General features: G+C 44.5%; 1 protein-coding gene across 1 annotated transcript in view; it reads left to right on the top strand.

Moving 5' to 3' along the window:
- Nucleotides 1-13,524, top strand: part of RNF19B (ring finger protein 19B) — a 33,846-nt gene extending 20,322 nt beyond the window's left edge. Inside the window, exons 7-9 of the mRNA XM_056556564.1 lie at nucleotides 724-946; nucleotides 2,320-2,451; nucleotides 11,885-13,524. Coding sequence (XP_056412539.1) covers nucleotides 724-946; nucleotides 2,320-2,451; nucleotides 11,885-12,278 — 749 coding nt within the window. The 3' untranslated portion in view covers nucleotides 12,279-13,524. The remainder of the gene's footprint in view (nucleotides 1-723; nucleotides 947-2,319; nucleotides 2,452-11,884) is intronic.
- Nucleotides 13,525-21,762: the final 8,238 nt, after the last annotated feature.

Genomic DNA, 21,762 nt, shown 5'->3' with positions numbered 1-21,762 from the left:
TGCTCTCCATCGTCATTGCGCACGCCGTCCTGTCATCCAATAGGAGCGGCGTGCGTATCGACGTGATGGTGTCATGGAGAGCGCGGATACCGGAGCGTCGGGGACACCTCGGGGACGCGGCGACATCCAGGGCAGCGGTGACGGTCCGGAGCGGTGGGCACAGGTGAGTACAACTTCCTCTAACAGTGGTCTACAACCTGCGGACCTCCAGATGTTGCAAAACTACAACACCCAGCATGCCCGGACAGCTAACGGAGGTCTGCAGGTTGTAGACCACTGTCCTATACTTTACATTGCACGGATCCCTCAACATGCGATGGTTTCAACAAACGATGGTCCGTTTGGAACGGATTACCATGGTATGTTGAGAGACCACTGTATATGGTAAATGGCAGACTGTGTGAAAGACCTGCGGCAGCTTTGATTGGATAGTGTTAGGCTCCTCCCATTGCTCACACCCAGTTGTACTCCTACATTTCTAGTAAATATAATAAACAGCATGACACAAGCTATAAGAGAATGTTCCAGAATTATTTCATGAAAAATGCATATATTTACTAAAACAGCCCACATATCAGGCCACAAATCCTCTTAAATACATCATCTGGCATCTTTAGTGGCAAAATGTCCAAGAAAGCATTTAAAGTGAGTGACTTGTGAACAGACATGTTATGTAGTGCCTGTCAAAATGATTTATTTTCCTCTGCTATATTCTGTTTTTAGTGGCAGATGCTTGGCGAGCACTGAAAAACCCAAGTATTGGGGAAAGCAGTATGGAAGGCCTTACTAGTGTACTAAGCACCAGTGGAAGCCCCACAGATGGACTTAGTGTTCTACAAGGGAACTACAGTGAAACTGCCAGCTTTGCAGCTCTCTCTGGGGGTACTCTAACTGGTGGGACATTAACTGGTGGCATGCTGAGTGGAGGCAGAGCCAAGTACTGCAGGTAATTCTTAATGTATGTTTTTAGCACTTTTAGTAAAATACATGGGACCTTGTTTATCATAACTGGCCTTGTTGCCTATAATAACCAAACAAAATGAAGCTCTGACTGTTTGGTATAGGGAAGTCAGTTTTCTTTTAGGCTGGGTTCACACAAGGTCCCTTAGGTGGTCTTTTAAGTCAAAACCAGAAGTGAAACTGACACAGAAAATATGTAAATTAAAGATTCACACCTTCTGTTTTTGGAGCCACTTACGGGGAAACCCCAGTGAACCCTGCTAAAGGCCTTTTTGGCATCTCCAAAGTGACCAGGGAGCTATAATTACCTAGTCCATACCAGTCAGTATGATTGACAGCCCTTGTCACTGCTCTGCTCTCTAAGCAAATGGAACAGAGCAATGATACGTGCTCGGGCTAGCAATCACGCTGAGGGGGCTTGACTACAACCGGAGTAGACTAGGCAAGTATAGCTCCCCGCCCAGGGGACTACTCATGGGGCTGATGGAAAACACTTTATAATTTCATATCCTCACCATGCCTGCTTCCAGGAACATCTCCCTAGGGTGATGAAGATTTTACCATATAGAATGCATTTCCATGCTTTTATATATGGTAAAATCTCATGACAGGTTCCCTTTAATATCTGTAGGTCCATATACCTGCAGATTCCGCAGGTTTTTTTCCTTAAAAGGGTACTCCGCTGCTCAGCGTTTGGAACAAACTGTTCCGAAAGCTGGATTCGGCACCGGGAGCTCGTGACGTCATAGCCCTGCCCCCTAAATGGAAGTCTGAGACGGGTCGCGAGGGGGCGTGGCTATGACGTCACGAGCTCCCGGCTCCAGCGTTCGGAACAATTTGTTCCAAACACTGGGCAGCGGAGTACCCCTTTAAGGCTATGTGCACACATTAGAATTTGCTACTGCTAGAACCACTCATAAATGTGTTGTCTCTAAATTTATGTGCTGATTCTGCAGAAAGAATTGCCATGTCAGCTCTTTCTGCAGAGGCCGGAATTGTGATTTCCGCCACAGATGATTCCGCAGAAATTCTGCTGTGTGCATGGTGCAACAGAATCTCTTGGAAAACAATGGGACTCTGCTGCAACTGAATTTCTGAGCAGAATTTTTCCACCAGATTCCGCTCTGAATTTCTGCCGTGTGAACATGGCCTAAGGGTACATTTGTACGTACAGGATCTGCCACAGACCTCAATGTAACTAAAAGATTGAACACAGAATAAAATCTGCAGCACATCCTCTACATGTGAATGTACTTTAATTATGTCTATATATTCCTAATGCATACTTAAATGGAAGGCAAAACACAGCTGTAAATGTGTGTTTGATTTTGCTGCCTTTTTAATCTTACTTTTTTGCAGGCTGGAAGTACAGGCAGATGTACAGAAAGATACTTGCCAAAAAGATTCAGTCAGCCTTGGAGCCGCAAGTGATAGTGCAAGCACCAGGGCAATGGCCGGTTCAATCATCAGTTCATATAACCCACAGGAAAGGTAAGCCTCAGTTTTTTATATTGTGTTTCTTCCTAGAAACACCTTTCAGACCCGAATGTTAATCCCACATTTCAGTCTTTGTAAAGTGCCAACTAGCTAGGTCTTTTAGCTGATAAACGGACATAAATTGTGCACAATAAAAGGTAGGTAATTCTAATCATAGGATTTATGTTGCTGTTATGGTAAACATTGCATTGTTGCTATAATACAGTAGGTACCTCCTGGGCACTGCAGTCCTTGTTCACAGATGGGCTCACTGAGCTAGGTTAATTGTGTATTATTACATCGAGCACTCACATGACGGGTCACCTGGGGGCCTGTCTAAGCCTCTATATCACAGAGCACAAGACATTACAATTCCCAGTGAGGGGCTCATTTGCTAAGGCTGTTATTGCCAATAATTGCTAATTTTCCTGCAGGGGAAATGAAGAATTACACAGTCCCTATTGAGTTTGATAGGCCGGCCATGTAATGCACTTGTATGTCAACCCCTCTATGCAGCTTCACTGGTTACTTGCAGATGGATCATTTAGAAGAAATGCTTAAACCAGATAATCAAATATATAACTGGGGTTATAATCTTTATCTGTGTCTAAATTATAAATCTGCTAGATAAACCCAACCTGCTTTAGCTGTGTTCCTTTTACAGTCCTTACTTATCACTTTAACCCCTTAAGGACTCAGCCCATTTTCACCTTAAGGACCCGGCCATTTTTTGCACATCTGACCACTGTCACTTTAAGCATTAATAACTCTGGGATGCTTTTACTTTTCATTCTGATTCCAAGATTGTTTTTTCATGACATATTCTACTTTATGTTATTGGTAAAATTTTGTCGATACTTGCATCATTTCTTGGTGAAAAATTCCAAAAGTTGATGAAAAATTTGAAAATGTAGCATTTTTTTTAACTTTGAAACTCTCTGCTTATAAGGAAAATGGACATCCCAAATAAATGATATATTGATTCACATATACAATATGTCTACCTTATGATTGCATCATAAAGTTGACATTTTTTTTTACTTTTGGAAGACATTAGCAGGCTTCAAAGTTCAGCAGCAATTTTTCACAAAATTTTCAAAATCTTAATTTTTCAGGGACCAGTTAACTTTTGAAGTGGATTTGAGGGGGCCTTCATATTAGAAATGCCCCACAAATGACCAAATTATAAAAACTGCACCCCTCAAAGTATCCAAAATGACATTCAGTAAGTGGGTTAACCCTTTAGGTGTTTCACTGGTATAGCAGCAAAGTGAAGAATAAAATTTAAAATCTTCATTATTTTACACTCTCATGTTCTTGTAGACCCAGTTTTTGAATTTTTACAAGGGATAAAAGGATAGAAATCGCCCTAAAGTTTGTAACCCAATTTCTCTTGAGTAAGGAAATATCTCATGTATGTATGTCAAGTGCTCTGTGGGTGCACTAGAGGGCTCAGAAGGGAAGGAGCGACAATGGGGGCCTTGTGCGTTTACAAATCCCCCCCCCGTGGTGCCAGAACAGTGGACCCCCCACATGTTACCCCATTTTGGAAACTACACCCCTTGAAGAATTTGCAAGGGGTGCAGTGAGTATTTACACCCCACTGGTGTTTGACAGATCTTTGGAACAGTGGGCTGAGCAAATGAAAATAACTTAACATTACGTGAGGGGTGTAGTTTCCAAAATGCGGTCACATGTGGGGGGGGGGGGGGGGTCCATTGTTCTGGCACTATGGGGGATTTGTAAACACACGTGGCCTTTGATTCTGGACAAATTTTCTCACCAAAAGCCCAATGGCGCTACCTCTCTTCTGAGCATTGTAGTTGCCCGCAGAGCACTTTACATCCACATATGGGGTATATTCTTGCTTAGAAGAAATGGGGTAAAAAATGTTGGGAGGCTTATTAGGGTAACACCAGCATTTTAGTTAAAAATTATTATTTTTTTCGTTTTCCCATCCAACTTGGACCAAGCCATGAGACCAAGCGCAGGTGAGCAGCCCAATAGTACTTAGCTACATCAGGAACAGCCCGCCCCCCCATGGCTTGACTAGCCATCATGACTGACATCGGCAAGCGGTGCCTCTTCCCTTCCCAGATAAAGCGAAAGATAGCAGATTGAAAGGAGCGAAGGGCGGACAGGGGCACTTGCGTCGGAAGCGTTTCAAAAAAAATATAACAACTTAGGTAAAAGCGTAATTTTGCCCGAAAAAAGAAATATACTGCGACCTCCATTTCTCGATCAGCGCTCTAAGTTCGCTGAAAAGGGGAAGGTAAAGTGTGGAGTATTTAGTAAAGTGAACCCACAAATACTTTATAGCAGAGACAGACCATTTAAAGGAGTAGTTTAGAGCGGAGACTGATGGGGGGAGATTCAGGGGGAGAGCCTCCGATTTAGAGAGATTGACCTTATAGCCTGATACAACACTGTAGTCATAAAGGACCCTATAAAGATTAGGAAGAGAGCGCAAAGGGCGAGAGAGGGTAAGGAGAACATCATCGGCAAATAAGCAAAGTTTGACCTCCTGATCGTGTATGGGGATGCCAGCGATGTCCGGGTCCCTCCTGATCATAGCAGCAAGGGGTTCAATGCATAATGCAAACACCAGGGGGGACAGCGGACGACCCTTTCTAGTGCCGTTGAAGATAGGGAAAGTAGGAGAAGGCGCATGAGGGAGTTTAAAGGGTAGCTCCCACCATCCCTTTTTTTTCCCCTCTCTGTCCCTGCCTATTTCCCATCTGTCCCCAACCCCCCCTCCCTGCCTTAATTTTTTTTTTTTACTATATAAAAAATGCAGTTTTGTCTGCCTGGTAGTGTGCTCACTACCAGGCAGACGTCACTGATGCCTGCTGGTTCTAACTTCCGCCCTTAGTTCACCTATACAGGGTGCCTCCAGCTGTTTCCCCACTAAAACTCCCAGCTTGCCCTGACAGCTATTGGAGGCACCCTGTGTTAAAAAACTGGAGGCACCCTGTGTTAAAAACAATACATGGCTGCTGCCCAACCCGCTACCCCCCCCGACATACCAGGACAGTGCAGCGACGGGGCCGGCATGAAAAGTAAGTGCAGGACAGCAGCGACGGGATGCGGGGAGGCAGGGCCGCCGTGCGAGGCCAGGGAGCAGGGGAGCCAATGCACGCTGCTTCTGTTCTCGGCGCTCACTCCCGCCTGTCTGATTGACAGGCAGGGAGCGCAGCCTGAATGAATTATGACCGATCATTTGGCCGGCATCGGTCCGAATTCAGGCGTGATGTCACGCCAGGCTGCAGACGGCTACTAGGAGGGAGACCCCTAGTGGCTGTTTTTCAAACGTAAAATACACTGTTAATTAAAAAAAAAAAAAAAAAAAACTATATTAGAGAGAGGTTGTAGTACATAAGTACTACAACATATCAAAAATAAAAGTTGGTGACAGTGCCCATTTAAGGGAAGCAGTAGGAGAGGAATAGAAACCCCGCAGTGCAGCGAGGAAGTTGCCAGTGCTGCCAAACTTTTGGAGGGTAGCAAAAAGTAACCCCCCCCCCCCCAACCTATTAAAGGCCTTTTCTGCATCCAGACTAAGAATCAACGCCTGGTCAGACCGTCGATTGATCAAGTCAACCAGGCTCGCCACTCTCCTCGTGTTGTCTCCTCCCTGGTGACAGGTGATAAACCCAACCTGATCCTTATGGATAAGGGAGGGAAGAAAGGAGCTAAGCCTTACCGCTAAGACCTTAGAAAATAGCTTCAAGTCCGAGTTGAGGAGGGCAATCGGCCTGTAACTGGAGCAATCAGGAGGATCTTTGCTCGGTTTGGTAATGAGGGTAATTAATGAGTGGAGAAATGACTGCGGGATCTCCTCACCCCCCATAAAAGAATTGGAGAGGGACAAGTTTAGGTACAAGTACGGAAGAATAGGTCTTATAGTAGAGATAAGAGAAACCATCAGGCCCCAGGGAGCGACCCGCCGGAAGAGACTTTAGAACCTCAAGGAGTTCCTCTCCAGTAATAGGAGCATTGAGAACACCACGATTGGCCTCCGACAGAGAAGGTAAGCCGCAGCAGGACAGATGAGAATCAAAAGCGCACGCTTCCCCAGGCCAGACGGAAGTTGGGAAAGAAGAGAATAAAGGTTAGAGGAGTAGTCGACAAAGACGGGAGATGTCAGCAGGATGGTAGCGCAAGACTCCAGAAGAATCCTTCAGAGCGCATGGCGATTGGGCAGCAGCATGGTTACGCAGGCGCCTGGCCAACATAGTGTGAGATTTATTACCCTTCTCGTAGAAACGCTGCTTAGTTTAGAATAGCTGCCGCTCCACCCTATGGAGAGCCAGGTCACCCAACTAAACGCGCATAGCCACCAAGCGCCTCAGGGGAGAAACAGGGGGAAGAGCGCAAGAGAGCCTCTAAGCGGACAATCAGTGCGCGAAAATCCCGGGAGTGAGCCAGAACGTCACGTTTAAGTCGGGCCCCTAGAGCAATGCAGTGACCATGCACCACAGACTTATGGACCTCCCAGAGGACCGCTTGCGAAGCAACCGAGCCCTCATTGGTAGCAAAGTAATCAGTAATACACGCCTGGATCGACTCCCGGGAAGGTAACGCTTTAAGGAGAGAGTCATTCAGACACCTGTGACACATTCTAATTGAGTATGGAGAGTGGGGGGAAAAGAGAGGAGGATAGGGCAATGGTCAGACCAAGAGAGAGGGTCAAGGGAAGCAGTAGAGAGCATGCGCACCATGGGAAGATTACCGAAGAAATAATCTATGCGGGTGGGAATAAAAATGAAAAGAACGGTCCGTCGGGTGGTTTATGCGCCATAAATCATACAGCCAATAGGCCTGGATAGTCTGCCGGACGAGGGTAGCCAGGCGCAAGTGGGGAGCCAGCGAGGGAGTGGCGATCCATAGATGGGGGGAAAAAAATCTGATTGAAGTCCCCCCCCCCCAGCAACCAAGCAGAAGAGGGGTATTTATGCAGGACCCTACGGAGAAACGGGATTTGAAATTTGTTAGGGGCGTAAATATTACAGAGCAGAAGGGAGACCCCACCCAGGACCCCTTGAACTATAACAAAGCGCTCCTGAGGTTGAGAGCAAGAAGAGAGACGCCCGAGGAATCCTTCAGAGCGGGGGGGGGGGGGGGACGGACTTTATGCAAAGCAAAATAAATACTATGCAAAGAAAGATGACATTTCACCGTACAAGTTGTCTTTTGCCTGGTGCCTACAATCTCTATCTTGTGCATGGCTACTCTAGTCTCTGGAGGTGACCCACTATGGCCCATGGGGGCAGGTGCTAGCTTGAAATTGCAGAAACTGCTTTTTGCTAACTACATGTTTATAGTTGCATCGCCACATTTTACGTACTGTAAACATAATGCTAAATTGAATTTTAAAATCCCGGAAACCTCCAAACTCTTCTGAAAATCAAACAGTAGGAATATAACAATCTGAGAAGTAGTATGTTTTTGGCCTTTCCTGCTTCCCAATATCTAGCCCGTAGTGGACATACTGCTGCTTGCCAACATCTGCCCCAAAGTAGATTTACTGCTCCTTCTCTAAAGATACACTTCATCCTAGTCTGTCTTATCAACAAGTGCTGTGAACCTCCATCAGATCGCTTGCCCTTGGACTCACCTCTAAATGTTGTAATGTGTCTGATTTTCTGTGGAGGCTGCACTGAGAAGCCAGTGTTCCTCTGTTAAGTTGGGTGTGCACTTTTGAGTAGCTGTTGGACAAAAAAATTTTCAGCCCTTATCTATTCCGAATAAACTCCCAATAATAATGCATATCTGATTTATCCAAGCATGCAGGTGTTCAGTGGGGAGAGGTGAATAAGCAGACATACATTTCTGAAGTAAGCTCATCTCCCTTGGGTACAAAGGCTCAGTATATTAAAATCCAACATGCCCCATTTATTTTTTCCCACCATATGCTGAATATCACACAACGCTCTATTGACACCTCATTTTTGGTCTGCATCATTAACCTATTAACCCCCTTCACTAAAATGCAGTTTTCCCAAATATACCATTTTTACAAGAGGTAATAGGAGAAAATGCCCCCCACCCCCCCAAAAAAAAAAATTTGTAACCCAATTTCTTCTGAGTATGGAAATACCCCATGTGTGGATGTAAAGTGCTCTGCAGGTGAACTACAATGCTCAGAAGAGAAGGAGCACCATTGGGCTTTCGGAGAGAGAATTTGTTTGGAATGAAAGTCGAGGGCCATGTGCGTTTACAAAGCCCCCGTGGTGCCAAAACAGTGGACCCCATTTTGGAAACTACACCCCTCACAGAATGTAATAAGGGGTGCAGTGAGCATTTACACCCCACTGGCGTTTGAAAGACTTGGAACAGTAGGCTGTGCAAATGAAAAATAAAATGTTTCATTTTCATGGACCACTGTTCCAAAAATCTGTCAGACACCTGTGGGGTGTAAATACTCACTGTACCCCTTATTACATTACATGAGGGGCGTAGTTTCCAAAATGGGGTCACATGTGGGGGGGGGGGGGTTCCACTGTTCTGGCACCATGGGGGCTTTGTAAATGCACATGGCCTTCAATTCCAGCCAAATTTTCTCTCCAAAAGCCCAATGGCGCTCCTTCTCTTCTGAGCATTGTAGTTTGCCAGCAGAGCACTGTGCATCCACATATGGGGTATTTCCTTACTGGGGTTACAAATTGTGTTTTTTTTTTTTTTTTTTTTTTTTCCTCTTCCCCCCTATTACCCCTTGTGAAAATGAAAAGTTTGGGAAAACACCAGCATTTTAATTAAAAAACGCAAATTTTTCATTTTCACGTCCGACCTAAACGAAAATTCTTCAAACACCTGTGGGGTGTTAAGGCTCACTATACCTCTTGTTATATTCCTTAAAGGGGTACTCCGCCCCTAGACATCTTATCCCCTATCCAAAGGATAGGGGATAAGATGTCAGATCGCCGGGGTCCCGCTGCTGGGGACCCCAGGGATCGCTCCTGCAGCACCCCGCTATCATTACTGCGCAGAGCGAGATCGCTCTGCAGGTAATGACGGGCAATACAGGGGCCGGAGCATCGTTACGTCACGGCTCCGCCCCTCGTGATGTCACGGCCCGCCCCCGTCAATACAAGTCTATGGGAGAGGGCGTGGCGGTCGTCACGCCCCCTGCCATAGACTTGCATTAAGGGGACGGGCCGTGATGTCATGAGGGGCGGAGCCATGACATCACGCTGCTCCGGCCCCTGTATCGCCCGTCATTACGCACAGAGCGAACTCGCTCTGTGCAGTAATGATGGTGGGGTGCCGCAGCGGCGATCCCCGGGGTCCCCAGCAGCGGGACCGTGGCAATCTAACATCTTATCCCCTATCCTTTGGATAGGGGATAAGATGCCAGGGGCGGAGTACCGCTTTAAGGGTTGTAGTTTCCTTTTTTTTTTTTGTAGTTTTGTTTTGTGTTTGTCAGAACTGCTGTAACGATCAGCTACCCCTGTGCAAATCACCTGAAATGTACATGGTGCGCTCTGTCCTGAGCCTTTTTGTGTGCCCGCAGAGCATTTTATGTCCACATATGGGGTATTTGCGTACTCAGGAGAAATTGAGTTACACATTTTGGGGGTCATTTTTTTTCCTTTATTTCTTGTGAAAATAAAAAGTATGGGACAACACCAGCAAGTTAGTGTAAAAAAAAAAAAAAACATTTACAATAACATGCTGGTGTAGCCCCCAACTTTTCCTTTTCATATGGGGTAAAAGGAGAAAAAGCCCCCCAAAATTTGTTACGCAATTTCTCCCGAGTACGGAAATACCCCATATGTGGCCCTAAACTGTTACCTTGAAATAAGACAGGGCTCCGAAGTGAGAGAGCACCATGCGCATTGGAGGCCTAAATTAGGGATTTGCATAGGGGTGGACATAGCGGTATTCTATGCCAGTGATACCCAAACGAGGTGCCTCCAGCTGTTGCAAAACTCCCAGCATGCCTGGACAGTCAATGGATGTCCGGCAATACTGAGAGTTGTTGTTTTGCAACAGCTGGAGGCTCCGTTTTGAAAATTGTGCCATACCAGACGTTTTTCATTTTTATTGGGGAGGGGACTGTGTAGGGGTATGTGTAAATGTAGTGTTTTTTACTTTTTATTTTGTGTAGTGTTTTTAGGATACATTCACATGGGAGGGGGTTTACAGCAAGTTTCCCACTGGGAGTTTGAGCTGCAGCAGAAAATTTGCTGCATCTCAAACTTGCAGCGAGAAACTCACTGTAAACCCCCGCCCGTGTGACTGGGGGGAGTGCAAACCTTTGGCTGTCTGTGCATGCTGGGAGTTGCAGTTATGCAACAGCTGAAGGCACACTGGTTGCAAAACACTGAGTTTGTTACTTAACTCAGTGTTTCCCAACCTGTGTTCCTCCAGCTGTTTCAAAACTACAACTCTCAGCATGACTTTCCAGGCATGCTGGGAGTTGTAGTTCTGCAACATCTGAATGGCCAGATGTTACAGAACTAAAACTCACAGTATGCCTGGACTGTATGGGCATGCTGAGAGTTGTAGTTTTGCAACATCTGGAAGAGCACAGATTGGAGACCACTGCGAAAGGCTATCTTCTAAAAATCATAGTTATTTTATATTTTCATCTACAGACTAGTATGAGGGCTTGTTTTTTACGTGACCAGTTGTTTTCACACTACAATTTACGGTAAAAATGACATGTGTTCTTTATTCTGCGGGTCAATACGATTAAAGTGATACCCATGATTATATACTTTTCTATTGTACCCCTTTAAAAAAAAAATTGCAAACGTTTTAACTAAATTAGTACATTTAAAATCCCTTTATTTTGACGACCTATAACTTTTTTTCATTTTTTTCGTATAAGCGTCGGTATGAGGGCTAATTTTTTGTGCTGTGATCTGTACTTTTTATTGATATAAAATTTGTGTGTATATAAAACTTTTTTTTTTATTTTTTTTTTTTTTTGTATCCTGCAATCACACTAGAAATAATTTAAAAGTCCAGGGTACCTATGATCAAGGCAGCAGCACAAATGACTCTTTAGCCTGATCAGGTAATAAAGGGGAGCAGTCTACAGCTACATGAAAGTAGCTCTGGTATTTTGAAGGAATTCCCACTGAGTTAAGCCTTAGTATTAGTGTTGGACACCTTGTATATATTTAAATAAAGCATTGTTTTATCTATTGCTAGCATTTTTTTTTCCATTTGTGTGACCTTTTTTTTTTTTTTTTTTAAGACAAAAGCAAAAGTGCTGATGTAGTACAGAAAGAAACCTTTATTTTGGGTTTTTTTCAGTCAATCGGAGCATGTGAGCTCTTTACCAGTAATGAACTTTTTTTTTTTTTTTCCATTTATTTTATTCCATATATATTATATTTTTCCATCACACTGTGAAAGATGGCATGCTATGTAATAGTTTGGAATACCTAGCAGTGTGCTCTAGCTCATGTTAAGTTTGCATTTGTTTGCTTTTTAGGGAGGTTAATAACCTGGAAATTCAAGTTCATATAGAAGCCAAACCTTCTCGATACCAGCTGATGAGTGAAAGCAGCACAGAGGAATCTTTGAATACTGGAGCTCCCCTTGTAGAGGGGGAGGAAGATGATGCTTGCAGGGGCCAAGTGACTACTCGGGACATCACTTTAGCACAACCTGAGAGTATCCGCAGTGACCTGGAAAGTTCTGATGCTCAATCTGATGATGTGCCTGACCTGGCATCAGAGGAGTATGATTCCCCCCATGTCCTTCCACCTTCTCCTCCTGAACAGCGGCATGAGAGCCCTCCACCTCGAATGTGTGCACAGCAAGAAGGTCTGTGTACACGAGAGGAAGGCCTCTCCAAACTGGAATTTATAGAGGTGAGAGTGTGAAGGAAGATATTATACCCACCTCAGATTTCTCAGTTTTCTATTTTAATTTTTCCCCTTAAAAGGCTTAACACCTCCATATGAATGGTCGCTGTGGGAGCTCTGTATTTCTTGTCAGATATGGAAGCATAGGTATATGCCTCCTATGATGGAGTCTAATCCTGTTTCTGTCAAGAAATATACTGCTCTCCAAGCAGCTGTTCATATGGATGTGAATGAAGCCTAAGGGATGGTTCTTCTGCTGTTGATGGAGGGCCAACCAGTGCACAGCCCTGCCAAACACCACAAATGCTTTGTCTTGGACCTTTATATTCCACTGTTCTGCCTGTCACTGTGAAAGGCCTGTGTATCGCTCCTGTAAATTTCTTTAATTTATTGACTGTGAATGGATGTATAGAGAATTTATTTGGTTCTATGGAACGTTAAAAGGGATTTGGTAAATCAGTTTTCTTTTTTTCTGTTTTTTTTTTCCTTTGTAAGGAATTGTTAAGAATAAAAATTCATAAAGAAAATCTTCTAAATTCCTGATTTTATTTTAAAAGTTATCTATGTCATACTGTCTGGGTAACAAGGATCTCCTCTGTTTGATTTATAACACAAGTTCCTATGATAGATGCCAACCCATGCAGTTTCATAAAGATGACTGTCAATGTGAATAACTTTAACAGGAAATAATGGTGACAGACAAGCTTGATAAGTACATTTTACGTATTCCACATAACATTGCATCACTTATAGGGAAATTGATCACATGGTGTTTTTAGTGGTCTTGGTTCTATAAAGGAAAGGATCTCTATACAGCCACTTTATTTCTGATTGTTACCTTAGAACTTGCTATGTATCAAAGTTCTGAGGTATGAGATTTCTTATCCTGAAACAAAATATGTTGATTTACAACCTAATCAAAAATAGTAACAGCTTGATAATGTAACAAATGTTAGAAATGTTTCTAGGATCATTAATATGCTTGTACATTGTTGCCATCTTAAATATTTATATTTAGGTGCAAGTAAGATACAGTTATTGGAACCTATTTGATATACTTTCTGTAAACTTGAAATAATTTTGAATGTTAAATAATATAAAAATGATCAGAACCTTATCCATAAAACTCTTTTCATATAAGATTCTTCATAGAAACAAACTGAATTAATTTCACATGCTGCTAAAGAAACCTGACTTTATGAAAAAATCTAAATAGTTTTTTTCATGTTGCTTTGTGGCCTATAGAAACAGGACCTTTTAAGAGTTTGTATAAATGTATAAATAATGGCTAATAAATAGCAATGACATATACTACAAATCTACTGAGAATGTATTTATTCATGTCATACCTGAACATCGGACAGCTCCTTTAAATCAACTGCCTGCCCCTTTGGAAGATCAGGTTGCTGTTGCCTTTCCTCGATGCTGTCCCAGATCAGTTGCCTCATATGACCACCAGGAAAAATTGTATGGAGAGATGGTTGCTATTACAGGAAGAATAGAATGGCTATAAACCACAAGTTAACCACCAGTGAGAAAAAGATTATCCGATCTGTCTCACATGCATAACATGGCAAATTAGTCACTGTGATGGAACATCTTGGAAACCCACTTTAACAACTTATGTCAGTCAGCCCCACATATATATATACCACATATATATATATATATGTGTGCAAATTGTCAAGGGATGCCAGTTAAAGATTACGACCTCATTTTGGACTGTAGGAGGAAAAACATGCACAAATGTCAGTGTTCTGGTTGTTAAAAAGTTATTTTTTTCTTGAACTGTTGCAGTGGGGTGCCATAACCCTGCATTTTATATAGTGTGGAATTCTATATTGGCTAATTGGAGTTTGTCATAGTTCATGTGTGATGATTCTGAGGATGTGGAATCACTGTGGGTAGAATTACAAAAGGAGGGAAATACTGAAAAAATACTTGGTGTAATCTACAGACCCCCTAATATCACTGAAGAGATAGAAGGTCGGCTGTATAAACAAATAGAGAGGGCCGCTCGGGCAGGTACAGTGGTAATAATGGGAGATTTTAACTATCCAGATATAGATTGGGGCCGGGGGCTGGCTAAAACTACAAAGGGGTGACAATTCCTAAATTTATTGCAGGATAATTTTATGGGCCAGTTTGTGGAGGACCCAACAAGAAGTGATGCCTTGTTGGATCTGATCATTTCCAACAACGCAGAGCTGGTTGGTAATGTAACTGTGCGGGAAAACCTTGGTAATAGCGACCACAATATAGTTACTTTTGACTTAAAATGTAGAAAACAAAGACAGGCGGGGAAGGCAAAAACATATAACTTTAAAAAGGCAAACTTCCCTGGGCTGAGGGCTGCACTACAGGACATAGACTGGGGGGAGGTGTTCTCAAATACTGATACAGAAGGTAAATGGGACATCTTTAAATCAACTCTAAATAACTATACAGCTAAATATATACCAAAGGGGAACAAATATAAACGATTAAAACTAAATCCTACATGGCTGACACATGATGTTAAAAGAGCAATAAACAACAAAAAAGCTTTCAAAAAATACAAATCTGATGGGTCAGCTATAACATTTAAACAGTACAAGGAGCTTAATAAAATCTGTAAAAATGTAATAAAAACAGCAAAAATTCAAAATGAGAGACAGGTGGCCAAAGAAAGCAAAACTAACCCTAAATATTTTTTTAGATATATAATTGCAAAAAAAACAAGGACAGGGCATGTAGGACCCCTTAATAATGATAATGGGGTGGTTGTCACAGGCGATATAGAGAAAGCAGAGCTACTGAATGGGTTCTTTAGTTCTGTATACACTATGGAAGAAGGAGCGTACATTGGACAGGTCAGTGCTGGTAACACATCATGTAATGTACTGAACTGGCTTAATGTAGAGATGGTACAAGGTAAGTTAAAGGAAATCTGTCATCAGAATCACCCACACTAACCTTGTAGCGCGGGTGATCCTGATTAAAACGCTTCTTACCTCATTAAAAACTGTGCAGCGGTTCGCCAGATATCTTCATTTTTAGTTATATGGTATTCCCAGGCTTGGGACTCAGTGGGAGGTCCGCAGCATCAGCACGGACTCGCTTACGTCATTTTCGCCGGGCGGAGCGGCTGCCCGGCTCATGAATATTCATGGCTGCCTCATCGCAGTCTTCCTCCTGGTGTAGGTCACGTGGGTAGCGCCGCGTGCCATACACCCAGAAGCGGCATTCTCCTGCATATCTATCTATCTTACGCGTGGCGCAACCCACGTGACTTACACCAGGAGGAAGACTGCGATGAGGCAGCCATGAATATTCATGAGCCGGGCAGCCGCACCGCCCGGCGAAAATGACGTAAGAGTCCGTGCTGATGCTGTGGACCTCCCACGGAGTCCCAAGCCTGGGAATACCATATAACTAAAAATGAAGATATCTGGCGAACCGCTGCACAGTTTTTAATGAGGTAAGAAGCGTTTTAATCAGGATCACCCGTGCTACAAGCCTGTGTAATATAAGCCTTTTAAGTAATATAAATGTAAGCAAATCTCCAGGGCCAGATGGATTGCACCCAAGAGTTCTTAAGAGAACTAAGTTCAGTAATATCTGTACCCCTGTTCATGATATTTAGAGATTCACTGGTGTCTGGTATTGTGCCAAGGGACTGGCGCAAGGCAAATGTGGTGCCAATCTTCATAAAGGGCTCTAGGTCTTCCCCAGGAAACTATAGATCGGTAAGTTTAATGTGCATTGTGGGTAAATTGTTTGAAGGACTTATAAGGGATTACATACAGGAATACATAGGGGATAATAGTATTATAAGTGATAGCCAGCATGGGTTTACTAAGGATAGAAGTTGTCAAACCAATCTAATTTGCTTTTATGAAGATGTGAGTAGAAGCCTTGACAGAGGAATGGCTGTGGATATAGTGTTTCTGGATTTTGCTAAAGCGTTTGATACTGTCCCTCACAGACGTCTGACAGGTAAGTTAAGGCCTTTGGGTTTGGAAAGTTTAGTTTGTAACTGGATTAAACACTGGCTCATGGATCGTACCCAAAGAGTGGTGGTCAATGATTCGTACTGATTGGTCCCCGGTTATTAGTGGTGTACCCCAAGGTTCAGTACTGGGCCCGCTGTTTAATTTATCAATGATATAGAGGATGGCATTAACAGCTCTGTTTCTATCTTTGCAGATGACGCCAAGCTTTGTAGCACGGTACAGTCTATAGAGGATGTGTATAGGTTACAAGATGACTAAGTGTCTGGGCATCCACTTGGCAAATGAGGTTCAATGTGGATAAATGTAAAGTTATGCATCTGGGTACTAATAACATGCATGCGTTGTATGTCTTAGGGGGGATTAAACTGGCAGAGTCACTGGTAGAGAAGGATCTGGGTGTACTTGTAGATCACACTACAGAATAGCATGCAATGTCAGGCTGCTGCTTCCAAGGCCGGCAGGATATTGTCATGTATAAAAAGAGGCATGGACTCGAGGAACAGGGACATAATACTCCCCCTTTATAAAGCATTGGTACAGCCTCACCTGGAATATGCTGTTCAGTTTTGGGCACCAGTCCATAAAAGGGACACTGTGGAGCTGGAAAGGGTGCAGAGACGCGCAACTAAACTAATATGGGGCATGGAACATCTAAAGGAGTTACAATTGTTTAGTCTTGAGAAGAGACGTTTAAGGGGGGATATGATAAATGTATATAAGTATATTAATGGCCCATACAAAAAATATGGAGAAATCTGTTTCAGGTTAAACCCCCCCCCCCCCCCAAGGATGAGGGGGCACTCCCTCCGTCTGGAGAAGAAAAGGTTTAGTCTCAAGGGGCAACACGCCTTCTTTACCATAAGAACTGTGAACTTATGGAACAGTCTACCTCAGGAACTGGTCACAGCAGGAAAATTTAACAGCTTTAAAACAGGGTTAGATACATTCCTGGAACAAAATAACATTAATGCTTATGAAGAAATATAAAATCCCATCCCTTCCCCAATATCGCGCCACACCCCTACCCTGCAATTCCCTGGTTGAACTTGATGGACGTATGTCTTTTTTCAACCGTACTAACTATGTAACTATGAAATATATTGCTTTACGAACATAAATAAATTAAAGAAAATGGTCATCCTGTTCACCCACACTAAACCCAATACACTGGGCTGTAGTGCAGGTAAACAGGAGACCGATGAGGGGTCTCTTACTAAGATACGTACCTGCAGCCCGGAGCGGTGTCCCTCTGAAGGTCAGCTTCTTTCTTTGATGAATTGCGCACAAGAGGCAGACCCACATGAATTTGAATATTCATGGGCGCTGGTCATTTGAGCGCATGTGCCTACTGAGAGCTTGCGTGACCAGCGCCCATGAATCATTGTAGAAGACAGGCTCCATTATAGTCAATAAAATCTCTCTGCTGCTGCGCCCTTCCCCAGGCTATATCTAAAGATCAGTTGGGGGGGGTCTTAGCACTGTATGAGACCTCCAAAAGTTTTTTCTTACTGACAGTAACACTTAATTTTTTTGGTTTTTCTAATACAAGTTTTACCATTTTTCTCATCTATTTTTTACTTTCCATTATTAAAAAAAGGGACATAAGTTCACCCTCTTTCACAATTATCATTTTTAATATCTCCAGTTCAAACATGTCAACCAGGGGGGCGTGGCCTGAATGCAGAGCTGAGCGGACGTGTGGTCCGGAGCTCCCGCTACCTCAGCTAACAATTACCCTGAATTAACCACCCTCGGAAGCCATGACTCCCCTGCCGGTCTCCTGAAAATCCCGGGCTGGTCCTGTCTCAGCCGCAGGCGGGTGCGCGCTGTGTCTGCATTGGGCTGTCAGAGCTGCAGTGCTGTCCGTGAATCCCTGTCTTGTCCCGGCCTGGTGGTGTGTCGGGTGAGGCTTTGGTCTTTCTCTTGGGCTGGTTGGCTGCGGGCGGTAAGCTGGGATCCTGATTGCGCCGGTGGGTGCTGCCATTCCAGCCTTCCTGGGCTTGACTTCCTCCCTGGTCCTCGATTGCTCTGAAGACTCCTGCCGGAGGCAGTGCTGTGTGTGGGGTTGCCCCTTCTGCAGCCCTCTTCTCCTCTCCATACTGGGATCCGGAGCGGTGCCTATCTGCCCTCAGTCTGCTGTGGGGGTGAAGCGGGGTTGTGTGCCCCTGGGGGAGCTGCTTAGGTGGGCCCTTCTAACTCTGCATTAGACTGATACACCTCCCCCCCTGGCCCTCATCTGCCTTGCTGGGACTTGTGCTCTATACTGTGGGGCCTCCATAGCCCCCCCCCCCCCCCCCCCTTTGTTCTGGCTGGCTGCTCCTGCTGTGGTGGGTGTAATGCTTGCTGGGCATTGTGGTGCACTCCTGTTGCTGGACTGCTTCCCTTTATGCTGGACTGTGTGCAGCTATATCGGAGCGACTTGGGCTGTGCTACCCTGTTGTGTGCTTTCCACCTATCTGTCTGCTCCTTCTTCCTGCAATGGGGGCTCTCGGAAGAAAGCAAAGAAAACGAAAGTGGCGGCTGAAGCTGCTAGGCATTCCTCTGATGATGAAGTGTTGTCTGATGATTGCTTGCTGCAGTCTTGTGGCCCCTCCCGGCGAGACTCCTGTGTTCAGATTCCTATTGCCTCTAAAGTGTCAGCTCATGCGGCCAAAGTGCTCAGTCAATTTTCCAGATCTCAGTGCTGCCCTGGACGGGAGTCTCCTGATCCATCTATGCTGTTCTTTGAGGGCCCTGCTCGGTCGCAGTATAATGCTGCTGATATTGCCCTGAAGTTTGCTGAAGTGCTGGCGGCTATTACTATGTGCCAAGGTGAATGAGTTGAAACAGGATTTTGTTATCCTCCAGCAAGAGACTCAAAAACTCCGGGAACGCACCGCTGAAGTGGAGCGATGTATCTCGACCATTGATAACATACTTCAACCTATCCTGCAACAGACTGCTACCTTGCAGAGGCAGGTGAAGGGGGTGGTTGACAGAACTTATGACTTGGAGAACTGCCTGAGAAGAAATAATATCAGACTGGTTGGTCTCCCTGAGAAGGCGGAGGGGGCTGATGCAGTTGCTTTCCTAGAGACTTGGCTCAAGGACATTCTTCCTACGGATACATTCACCCCGTACTTCTCTGTAGAATGGGCACACAGAGTCCCCGCCAGACCTCCCCCCCGGGTGGGCCACCCAGGCCCTTCCTGGCTAAGCTGCTTAATTTCAAGGACAGAGATGCTGTCCTAAGAGATGTGCGGATTAAGGGTGAAGTTCTCTTCAACAGCAGCAGAGTGGCGTTCTATCCCAACTTCTCTGTGGAACTTTACAAGCAAAGGACGCAATTCAACGAGGTCCAGCAGCGTCTCCATTCCAAGGGATACCAGTAGGCCATGTTGTTTCCGGCTCGCTTGAGGGTGGTGGATGGATCCTCGACCAAGTTCTTCACATCTCCGGCTTCACAGCTCCTCCTGCTCGCCCACCTGACTGAACTGATCCTTGCAGTGGGACCTATTTGCCCTTACCCTGCCTTAGCTAGTCTAGGGAGAAAGGGTGCTCTTTTGTTTAGGGCCTCTGTAGGTTCCTGAACCCCTAAGGTTCTCTTTTTGGGGTTCTGGTCTTAGGTGAGTTGGCCGTTCTTGCTGGGGGGGGACAGGGGGGGGGGGGGGGGAGAATGGGTTGTGTTTTTGCAGTTACTCAGCTAATCCAATCCAGTTCTCCTAACTGTTAGCGTTTAGAGCATAGGTCTACACTTGGTTCCTTTAGTGTTAGACAGGGTATTGTTGGGCATGTTTTATTTGCTGTTATCATGCTTTTTATTTTTGTATGTGTGTCCTGTTTATCTGTGTGATTGCTAGTTGTGTGCTCTGGAACCCTCCCACTTCCATTGTTTCTGCCCCTTTATGTATTCCCCTGAGTTCTCTTTTCATTTCTGCCATGATGGGGTCTCTTAAGATTGTAAGCTGGAATGTCCGGGGTCTTAACTCCAAGTTTAAGCGGGCTCTATGCCTTCATTTTGTCAAACGTCATTCCCCCCACTCGATTTGTTTGCAGGAGACGCATTTTACTGGTCAGAAGGTGCTGGCATTGAAGCAGGCTTGGATTGCGAGGGGGTAAGTGCTAGTATCTAAATCACTTCCCCTGGAAGTGTCTCAGTCTGTGATCATTTCGGGAGGTTTGTGATTTTGTATTGTTCCCTTAGATCTTTCCGTTTTACGTTGGTGTCTATGTTCCTCTTCCGTTCCGTGTGGATGTATTGGATGTTATTACTGCCAAGTTACTCACTTTTCCATCTGATCCTGTTCTCTTTATAGGTGATTTTATAGGTTCCTGTTCCATTGGCACCAGTGCTGTAGATTCAGGATCCTCCATCCTCACCACCTGGCGTTGAATCTTACACGTGTGGAGGTGGAAATATCCGACTGATAATGTTTTCTCCTTCTACTCCTCTACAAAGCCTTCCCGTGATTAGACCTAGCCTTTGCCTCAACGGATCTTCTATCTATGGTAAGGGAGATCCTGTACACCGGTAGGGGGATCTCAGACCACTTAGCTATTGTTCTTACCCTCTCTGTGGGCAGGGGCGGATGGAGCTGCAGCTCCAGGCCCCTACGTGAAAATAGGCCCAGTGCCAGCCCTGCATAGGCCGCTCCCAGTACCCTTCCCGCACCCCTAAACAGGGATCCTATCATGAAAGGGCCGGCGCCTCATGAAAGGGCCGGCGCCACAAGAAGAGATCTTGCAGGCCGGCCCTTTGCTATACAGAACTTACAGGCCATGTGACAGGTCATATGACACGCGGCGGTGCGCAGCACCACCACATATCGTTCCGTACTGCACGGGCAGTACATACTCCTCCCCTGGGCCCTGCCGTGCAGTAAATTAAAAGCTGCGATTGGGAAATCGCGTTGTCATTGGGAAATCGCGGTGAGTCCAGAAGTGGCGCTTCTGTGACAGAAGATACTGCCAGAAAAGCTCCTAGAGAGGTATGTCAGCATGGGCTCAGCTGTTATTACCATGCCGGCATTCAGGAGCATGGAAAATATAGGTGATTATTTTTCATCTAGCTTTTCCATGCTCCTGAATGGCCTATCTGCTTATAGGCATATGTTTATAATTGCTGAATTATAAGTTATAATAGATCAGCTATTATAACCATATATGCCAATAAGCCATTCAGGAGCTTGGAAAAGCTAGGTTAAAAAAAATTGTCACCTAGCTTTTCCATGCTTCTGAATGACATATCTGTTTATAATAGCTGATCTATTATTACTAATATCTTATATATCTTCTTATAGGCATATGTTTATAATTGCTGATTCATTATATGTTATAATAGATCAGCTATTATAACCTCATGCCTATTAGCAGATATGCCATTCAGGATCAAAGAAAAGCTTGGCAACAAGTTCTCAACTAGCATTTCCAAGCTCCTAAATGGCATATCTGCTTATAAAATATATTTTATTATAAATATTTATGCCTATAAACAGATATGCCATTCAGAAACTTGGAAAAGCTAGGTG

This window comes from Hyla sarda, chromosome 2, assembly GCF_029499605.1.
Source record: "Hyla sarda isolate aHylSar1 chromosome 2, aHylSar1.hap1, whole genome shotgun sequence".
Lineage (NCBI taxonomy): Eukaryota > Metazoa > Chordata > Amphibia > Anura > Hylidae > Hyla > Hyla sarda.
The sequence above is the reverse complement of the archived record's forward strand: the minus strand, read 5'-3'. Positions and strand labels throughout refer to the sequence as shown.